Source organism: Oncorhynchus gorbuscha, unplaced genomic scaffold (assembly GCF_021184085.1).
Source record: "Oncorhynchus gorbuscha isolate QuinsamMale2020 ecotype Even-year unplaced genomic scaffold, OgorEven_v1.0 Un_scaffold_844, whole genome shotgun sequence".
NCBI lineage: Eukaryota > Metazoa > Chordata > Actinopteri > Salmoniformes > Salmonidae > Oncorhynchus > Oncorhynchus gorbuscha.
The window spans coordinates 63,628-73,271 of record NW_025745836.1 but is presented as its reverse complement, the minus strand read 5'-3'; the positions used below and the strand labels follow the sequence as shown (position 1 = coordinate 73,271).

The 9,644-nt window shown below is 43.7% G+C and overlaps 1 protein-coding gene across 1 annotated transcript; it reads left to right on the top strand.

Moving 5' to 3' along the window:
* Window positions 1–4,897: 4,897 nt before the first annotated feature.
* Window positions 4,898–8,482, top strand: LOC124020513 (actin, non-muscle 6.2-like). Its single transcript, XM_046335753.1, has 6 exons — window positions 4,898–4,977; window positions 5,418–5,544; window positions 6,074–6,313; window positions 6,576–7,014; window positions 7,616–7,797; window positions 8,002–8,482. Exons 2-6 carry the CDS (start codon window positions 5,419–5,421, stop codon window positions 8,143–8,145), a joined length of 1,131 nt encoding a protein of 376 aa, XP_046191709.1. The 5' UTR covers window positions 4,898–4,977; window position 5,418; the 3' UTR covers window positions 8,146–8,482.
* Window positions 8,483–9,644: the final 1,162 nt, after the last annotated feature.

Here is a 9,644-nt window from a genome sequence, read left to right as displayed (position 1 = left end):
AAGCCACTCCTTCGTTGCCCGGGCGGTGTGTTTGGGATCATTATCATGCTGAAAGACCCAGCCATGTTTCATCTTCAATGCCCTTTCTGATGGAAGGAGGTTTTCACTCAAAATCTCACAATACATGGCCCCATTCATTCTTTCCTTTACAAGGATCAGTCGTCCTGGTCCCTTTGCAGAAAAACAGCCCCAAAGCATGATGTTTCCACCGCCATGCTTCACATTAGGTGTCACGTTCTGACCCTGGTTCTTCGTTTGTTTGTTTTAGTTGGTCAGGACGTGAGTTGGGTGGGCATTCTATGTTTTGTGTTTCTAGGTTGGTTTTCTGTGTTCGGCCTAGTATGGTTCTCAATCAGAGGCAGGTGTCGTTAGTTGTCTCTGATCGAGAATCATACTTAGGTAGCCTGGGCTTCACTGTTGTTTTGGTCCGATCTTCAGACGAAGAGGAGGAAAATAGAGGAGATATGTTAGGAGGAGATATGTTAGTAGGAGGACATATGTTAGTAGGAGGACATATGTTAGTAGGAGATATGTTAGTAGGAGGAGATATGTTAGTAGGAGGAGATATGTTAGGAGGAGATATGTTAGTAGGAGGAGATATGTTAGTAGGAGGAGATAGGAGATATATAGTTAGGTAGGAGATATGTTAGTAGGAGATATGTTAGTAGGGATATATGTTAGTAGGAGATATGTTAGTAGGAGGAGATATGTTAGTAGGAGGAGATATGTTAGTAGGAGGAGATATGTTAGTAGGAGATATGTTAGTAGGAGATATGTTAGTAGGAGGAAATATGCTGGTAGGAGGAAATATGTTAGTAGGAGTAGATATGTTAGTAGGAAATATGTTAGTAGGACGAGATATGTTAGTAGGAGGAAATATGTTAGGAGGAGATATTTACCTTTAAAATGACTTATTTAAAGCGCCCAGCACGTCATCCTCGTTAACAGTTTATAAAATGTCAGAGAGTGAGAAAGGAAGCGACAGCAGAGAAGTCCTGTAAGGCGATACAAACCAGACTAGATGCCAAAACCGTGACGGCCGGGATGGAGAAATTGTACAATGATTGCTCTGCAAGTAGACCTACAAAGCGCCAGCTCTCAAACACCATATGTGGAGAAACAGATTGTTCGATGTCTATGAACAAGCTGTAATACATCACTGTAGAAACACATCACATTGATGAGCTCTTGGGAAATGAAGTCCCATGTAGGGACTGACCACACAACATGGAGGAGAGGCACACAGCAGAAAACCTAAAACGGCATTAACTACCATTGTTGCTGAGTGGGTGGGGGACAGCGGTAAGATGAGCGCTGTGTGGTAGGGTTTCCACTAGATAGCACAGCCACAAAGTCTAAATTATATTATTATAGAAATAGGCGGGGTTTATGACTTTGTGGCTGTGGTAACTACAGTGATGACCATCTGGTAGGTAGCCAGGTCTGTGGTAGATTGAACAGCATTGCCCCTTAGTTGAGCAGTTTACTACCGCTGTTAGCAGTGGCGTGTATTCATAGATGGCAAGGGAAGTCAGGCTTTCCCAAAACATTGACCAATAAAACAATACATAAACATCTTTCAGTTCGCAAGAGGCTGAACAGCATCCGAGTGAGCGAAACAGCGGCCATCTATCTGATGCCAGCAAGCATTTGGCCTCCCTTGATCATTTAAAAAAATAATAATAATAGCCAATCGGCGTTGGGCTAAACTGAGCGAGCTCAACTGTGACTGGTCCTGGCACACCCCAAAAAAAGTGTAAACGGAATCCAGTATGGATTTTACATCAAAAGCCAAACATAATTGACAGAGACATGAATTGTAATCTTGTGCTGTTTCCTCCGTTTGCTAGCTAGCTAAAATTGGCCCTTTCCTAAATTACCCATGGATGGAGATAGGGATTTGGACTTGTGGTTTTACTTCATTCTCCGTACTGGCCAATGATTATAATGGCGATTTTGATCCAACCATTAATTCATACATTGTGCTCCTGGCCTGAGAGGATGGAAGTTCAATATGTAGCTAATGTACTGTAGTAGGCTAATGTTACCTAGCGGCACATCGTTGCCCATGAAAGGAAGTTAGGTTGCGAGCAAGAATTTTAGCCAGGTCGCCTAAGAAAACAAAAACTAAGTGTGTACTGTATGACAGAGTCATAGACTGTTTCGTCAACATGAAAGAGAGGAGGATGGCATTGGAATTTCTCTACAAGTAGAGTCCACATGTTTTTTCTACTTGCACAAATGCACACACACACAAACACACACACACACACACACACACACACACACACACACACACACACACACACACACACACACACACACACACACACACACACACACACACACACACACACACACACACACACACACACACACACACACACACACACACTGTCATGTTTTGTCTTATATCATCTTGTCATTTTGCTTTTCCTTCTGTTCGTTTCCCCCTGCTGGTCTTATTAGGTTCGTTCCCTTTTTCTATCCCTCTCTCTCCCCCTCCCTCTCTCTCCTCTCTCTATCGTTCCGTTCCTGCTCCCAGCTGTTCCTATTCCCCTAATCATCATTTAGTCTTCCCACACCTGTTCCCGATCCTTTCCCTGATTAGAGTCCCTATTTATTCCTTTGTGTTCCGTTCCTGTCCCGTCGGTTCCTTGTTTTGTATTCACCATGCTGTGATTGTGTTTCGCCCTGTCCTGTCGTGTTTTTGCCTTCATCAGATGCTGCGTGTGAGCAGGTGTCTCTGTCTACTACGGCCTGCGCCTACCCGAAGCGACCTGCAGTCTGTGGCCGCTTCTCTTGTCATTCCCCTCTACAGACTAGAGGATTTCTGTTATTCCCTGTTTGGACTTGAATAAACTCTGTTTCTGTTAAGTCGCTCTGTCATGCAGGTGATAGAGGACCCAAAAGCGACTTAACAGAAACAGAGTTTATTCAAGTCCAAACAGGGAATAACAGAAATCCTCTAGTCTGTAGAGGGGAATGACAAGAGAAGCGGCCACAGACTGCATCGCGGTAGGCGCAGGCCCATGAAAGGACACCTGCTCACCACGGCATCTGATGAAGGCAAAATTTTAGGTCGAAACACAATCACAGCATGGTGAATACAAAACAAGAACCGACGGACAGGAACGGAACACAAAGGAATAAATAGGGACTCTAATCAGGGGAAAGATCGGTCAAAACAGGTGTGGGAAGACTAAATGATGATTAGGGGAATAGGAACAGCTGGGAGCAGGAACGGAACGATAGAGAGAGGAGAGAGAGGGATGCACAAGGGATGCAAAGGGAACACAACCTAATAAGACCAGCAGGGGGAAACAACAGAAGGAAAAGCAAATGACAAGATGATATAAGACAAAACATGACACACACACACACACACACACACACACACACACACACACACACACACACACACACACACACACACACACACACACACACACACACACACACACACACACACACACACACACACACACACACACACACAGAGAGAGAGAGAGAAACATCAGAACCATGGACAGCCACATCACATTTAGCTTACATTGATTGGACTAAATTGTTTTTGGTATCTTCTAGTTGTCACTGTATAAGACTAAGCAGAGGTGATTTGATGATGTTGAAATGGTGCTGGAATAGTGAAGGCAGCTTCTGTTTTCTTTGCAACTTGTGGCAACTTTGTGGTTCTAAATCAACAGTTGTTTAGCAGTCTGAAAATGTCAGAAACATTAACTTGACCATGCTGTAGATCATGTAACTGTTTGTTACATTCAATATGCTTTGTGGACTTCACCAGACAGAGGTTGCTCTCCGGTTTTGTGATGAAACAAAGGTGTTGTTAAATTTATTCAGCCACTGTGTCTTCTTATTGTCTCGACCTTAGGCCCATATATCACGGTCGCAAGGCATATGAGCTAACATGTTATAGAGCAAACAACGCAATTATCACAACACATTGGTTTGGCTAACCCCAGTGATTTTACCCACACACCACCTCTGCCTGTTAGCCAATTACAGCCCCACAGACAGTACAGGCCTCTCAGACATTGAGTTTTTTTACAACAATTGCCTTCTGCTAGCCTGTATTTCAGGAGCAATTATACCTGATTTTTACCCAAAGGCAGCCCAATTATGATATTTTGCCCAATTATTGGTATTTTGACCAATCAGATCAGAATTAGGCTGCCTGTGTATACTAGGTGCTTTGAGGTTGCATTGTAAAGTACAGAATAACTAAACACAGGTCACGTATTTGACATGGTCTAATATGTATTTGATTAATGTCTACAGACTATGAAGGGCAGCATAGCCCACCTATACCTGTCTCTCGTCAAACTTTCAATGCAACACTCTGGTCCAGGGTGCGCAGATCTGATGCATGACACGCAGCTGATCTTTCAAAATAATAGTTTGGGAAACATTTATTTAACAAAGCAAAACAATCAAACCATGTTCATAAATTACGAAGGGATCGAGCACATAGAGGTATTACATTTGATCGCGCACTATCGGCTACTTTTGTCTCACTACAATATGATCGCCCCAGACCTCTTTTCCCCAGACCTCTTCTTTGTTGTCTTTTCCACAATGTGGATTCACTTGATATTGGGTTAGCCTGCTAACACATTCAACGACGTTGCTTACATTTCCAAAATATACTGACTTTAAATTACCCAAAACCTTTCGGTTAACCCAACATGTACCTGTTACCTTCCAATCTCTAATATCGTCTACCATGTGAATGACAAAGGTCGGTCACTTCCACCGTAAAACACCTCCCAATCCAATCCGGTGTCTTTTTTTGAAAACAATGCCCATATTTGGTGTGAGCAGGTGAACGCGAAGGCGGAGGATGAGACACGGTTGTGGAGAAAAGGAGGTATATAGTATCCTGCTGAAATGTGGATGCTACACTTCATTGAAGACATCATTCCCGGATTCTTGAAGAGAAAGCATCCTAACTGACAGGTAATCAAACGCCACTATCCCGACGTTTGAGAAAGCCAATCTGAAATGTGGAGTTGTATCGCTAAATATGTTCTAGCAATGGTTAAAATCACTTGATTTCAAATACAGCTTTGCTTGGATTTGTCTGTGAATACGTGTTTGAGCTGTTGGGATCGGGGGCATATATTGAGAAATAAATTACTGATTGGAATTCTTTGCTTCGTTCCAAATTATTGTATTTCCACTATTTTTACAAGGTCTGCTAGTAGACTAGTGCTCTTTTAAATCACTGGTCAAACATTTGAACTAATTGTTACGAATTACAGCTGACTGGTCCTATGTCTACACTTACTAATGAGAACCTCTAATTTGTCTCATTTATATTGTAGCAGACCCAGAAAATGGTATGGCTTTGTTCTTGCTTTTTAGGCCTTGATTCATTAATCCTCTTTTTTTAACAGAATGGCTGAAGATGATATTGCTGCACTGGTGGTTGACAATGGTTCAGGCATGTGCAAGGCTGGTTTTGCAGGGGATGATGCTCCCCGTGCTGTCTTCCCCTCCATTGTTGGAAGACCCAGACATCAGGTTGGAACCATACTGGGCTCTTGGATATTGGATTCACTTCATACAGGCTATACTTTTATACACAAACTATATGTGGACACTCCTTCAAATTAGTGGATTTGGCTGTTTCATCCACAAGTTGTCAGTAGAAGGGCCTGACTGAAAAGCTCTGCCTTTCAATGTGGCACTGTCCTAGAATGCCACCTTTCCAATTTGCTCAACATCAGTGCCTGACTTCACTAATGCTCTTGTGGCTGAATGGAAGCAATTCCCCACAGCATTGTTCAAACATCTAGTGGAAAGCCTTCTCAGATGAGTGGAGGCTATTATAGCAGCAATATTAATACCCATGATTTTGGAAATTAGATGTTTGAGCATGTGTCCACTTAGAACATTACTGTATCTCTATATTTGACTTTGGGATAGAGTTTGAAGAGGCTATATAGAACTCTTCCTTCTGGGGGTGCTCTTGAGCCAACAACTTCTGTAGTGTAAATTGAGTTTATGTGTAGTGCAGGGACAAAGTGTAACGTAATGTCTCTTTCCCCAGGGTGTGATGGTGGGCATGGGACAGAAGGACAGCTACGTGGGAGATGAGGCCCAGAGCAAGAGGGGCATCCTGACTCTGAAGTACCCCATCGAGCACGGCATTGTTACCAACTGGGACGACATGGAGAAGATCTGGCATCACACCTTCTACAATGAGCTGCGTGTGGCCCCTGAAGAGCATCCCGTCCTGCTCACAGAGGCCCCACTCAACCCCAAAGCCAACAGGGAGAAGATGACCCAGGTAAGTGGGGGCATTAGTGTTTTTTGCAAATAAACACTGGCAGTAGTAAATAAACCCAGCCATTTTATTTACATAGACTCCTCATCCACCAACAGAATGTAGAGCAGTTTCACATCAGGGTTACTCTGTTCACCTTGCCTGAGGGTAGGTATTGATTTAGTGGTGGGCCTCACATTCTTAGCAGTATTTGTAGGTGTTTTAAACACCCTTTCGATAAAGAGTCTCTCACAGTCCTAATTCCCACCTTCTATTCTTCCACCAGATCATGTTTGAGACCTTCAACAGCCCAGCCATGTATGTAGGTATCCAGGCTGTGCTTTCTTTGTACGCATCTGGTCGCACCACAGGAATCGTGATGGATTCCGGGGATGGCGTTAGCCACACTGTGCCCATCTACGAGGGCTACGCTCTTCCCCACGCCATCCTGCGTCTGGACCTGGCCGGACGCGACATCACGGACTACCTGATGAAGATCCTGACTGAGCGTGGCTACAGCTTCACCACCACGGCCGAGAGGGAGATTGTGCGCGACATCAAGGAGAAGCTGGCCTACGTGGCGCTGGACTTTGAGCAGGAGATGAATACCTCTGCCTCCAGTTCCTCTCTGGAGAAGAGCTACGAGCTGCCTGATGGACAGGTCATCACTATCGGCAACGAGCGCTTCCGGTGCCCTGAGACCATGTTCCAGCCGTCCTTCATTGGTGAGATGTTTTTCTGTGTCTTTAAAGAGTAACTTCAGTTAAAAATGTCTTTGTTAAAAGCCATTTGTCTATGGTTGGCGAGTTTAGTAATTCTAGTCCTGAAATCGTCACTTCTATCCACTACTAAAATGGAGGCTCTGAAAATGATTCCTCTTGGTAGAGGTCACACAAGATGCACCCTCTATGTATTGATATGACTATTCATAAGCACTAAACATACAACTTTCTGGCTTTTTTAAAATGTATTTTTTATAAATCAGTGGACAAAGGTTCCATTTGGCCACTGGAGTCGCTCTTTAATACATGTACAAATGTTCACCTGCATTGTTTGCTGTTTGGGGTTTTAGGCTGGGTTTCTGTACAGCACTTTGAGATATCAGCTGATGTACGAAGGGCTATATAAATAAATTTGATTTGATTTTGATTTGATTCTTGTCTAGACAATGTTACTCAGCGTAGTGATAGTCATTCACCACTATACAATCCTCTGAGCTTCTCGCCAGTTGTGTGTTCACTGACCTCATTAAAAGAGCAATACTTGTAGGCCTGTTAATTTCTGTTCCTGGGGCTGCCATTGACATGTACATGCTTGCTTTTGTAGGAATGGAAAGCTCTGGAGTGCATGAGACCACCTACAACTCTATCATGAAGTGTGATGTGGACATCAGGAAAGACCTGTATGCCAACACTGTTCTCTCTGGTGGAACCACTATGTTCCCTGGCATCGCTGATAGAATGCAGAAGGAGATCAGTGGCTTGGCACCTCCTACTATGAAGATTAAGGTGGGCATTCACGTGTTATTCTGTCACTTTTAGCCATTGGGCATTCAGTGTGACATCTCTCGACTAGCCCCATTTTTATTTCTCTATCTTTTTTGCTTCCCAAATAGTTTCATCAGAAATCTAATATATGACTGTATTCTGTACTAAAACTACTTTAGATCTCCCTGTTTTACTAATGAATGCGTTCAAATCTCTTGTTGCCAGATCATCGCCCCTCCCGAGCGTAAATACTCTGTGTGGATTGGCGGTTCCATCCTGGCCTCTCTCTCCACCTTCCAACAGATGTGGATTTCCAAGCAGGAATATGAGGAATCTGGCCCGTCTATCGTCCACCGCAAATGTTTCTAAAGCCTTGACTCTTAACCTCGGTGTTACTCCTTTCAGGGAGTCTGTTATTTCAGATGGCTCTCCTGTCCAGAAGCCAACACCTTGCCCCTGTCCACTAAGCATTTGTGTGGCTCTAAAATGATCAGATGAGTAGCAGTGACTTCCACCTATCCTAACCGGTAGAGATAAAGCCATATTGTTTCAGTTCTACATGGGGGGGGGGGGGATTGACAGGGTGCTTTCTGGGTAGGCTCAGTGTTAGGGTTGTGACATTCTGCCTTGTGTTGTATTTGTTACTATTAGTCTTGTATGTAACATCTGCTACTGGGCCATTGAATAAATGTTAACTGTAATGTGATACTCTGTGTAGTCTATTTGCAACATTAAGTCTTGTAATTTGTTTGACATTTTTTTTAATTTACTGCTCATTTCAGGGAATGATGTGATTTATAAACACACTTAATGTATTTGTCATTAGCTGGGACCCACTGCAGGTCAAATCAACTGGTTTTCTCATTGTTACATTCTCTTGCTGAACCTCATGTTTATTGCTTCATCTCTCAGTTCTTTGGGATGTGCTGGCCAGATGACATCCTTTCATCTCAGTATAGATGAAGCCACTTCTATAATGTACACTGAAAGCCCACTGTCTTTGACAGGAGTACATGCTAATGAATGGAAGTAGCTGTTCTAATCACATCAGTGATGACGTGAACATAAGAGGACAGCTAATTCTATATCAGGGGGTCTTGTCATGAAAGGCTGTGCAGGTGTGTGTTCTACACCAGTGCTAAAAAACCTGATGGCAGTATTTAAATCCCAGACTGAAGCAGGTGAGTTTACAAAATAGCTAGCTAGACCCGACGCCTATTTTGGCATTGATCACGCTGGTCAACTGGGTGGGACTTCATACGGCAGGCACATTTCACTCGCAGCCAGGTTCACTGATGATTTTCAGTATTTATCTAGACCTGGAGCACCAGATGAGTGCAATTTAATGATCCTATCGAACAGGGTTAGTCCTGGAAGTTGTGCCAGACTCCAGGCCTGCAGTTGGAGATCCCTGATTTACATGATATGTCCACTTGATGGCAGTGCCGTGTTGACATTGTCACATGACCTACACTGGGCGGGGAGCAGGTGCTGCTGTCACATGACCTACACTGGTAGTGAAGACAGTGCTGCTGTCACATGACCTACACTGGTATGACCTACACTGGTAGTGAAGACAGTGCTGCTGTCACATGCCCTACACTGGTAGTGAAGACAGTGCTGCTGTCACATGACCTACACTGGTCGGGGAGACAGTGCTGCTTTCACATGACCTACACTGGTAGTGAAGACTGTGCTGACTGAGCATGGGAGAACCTCAGTGGTTTAATCTAAACCCTCAGGGATCTTAGTCTATAATATGTTGTTTTGGTGGCTGCATGTACCTAGAACTGATACTGTATAGCCCTCATATTCATATCTGGACTGGAAGCCAGTTCCACTGCTTTATTTTTCATTGTTCCCCTCTA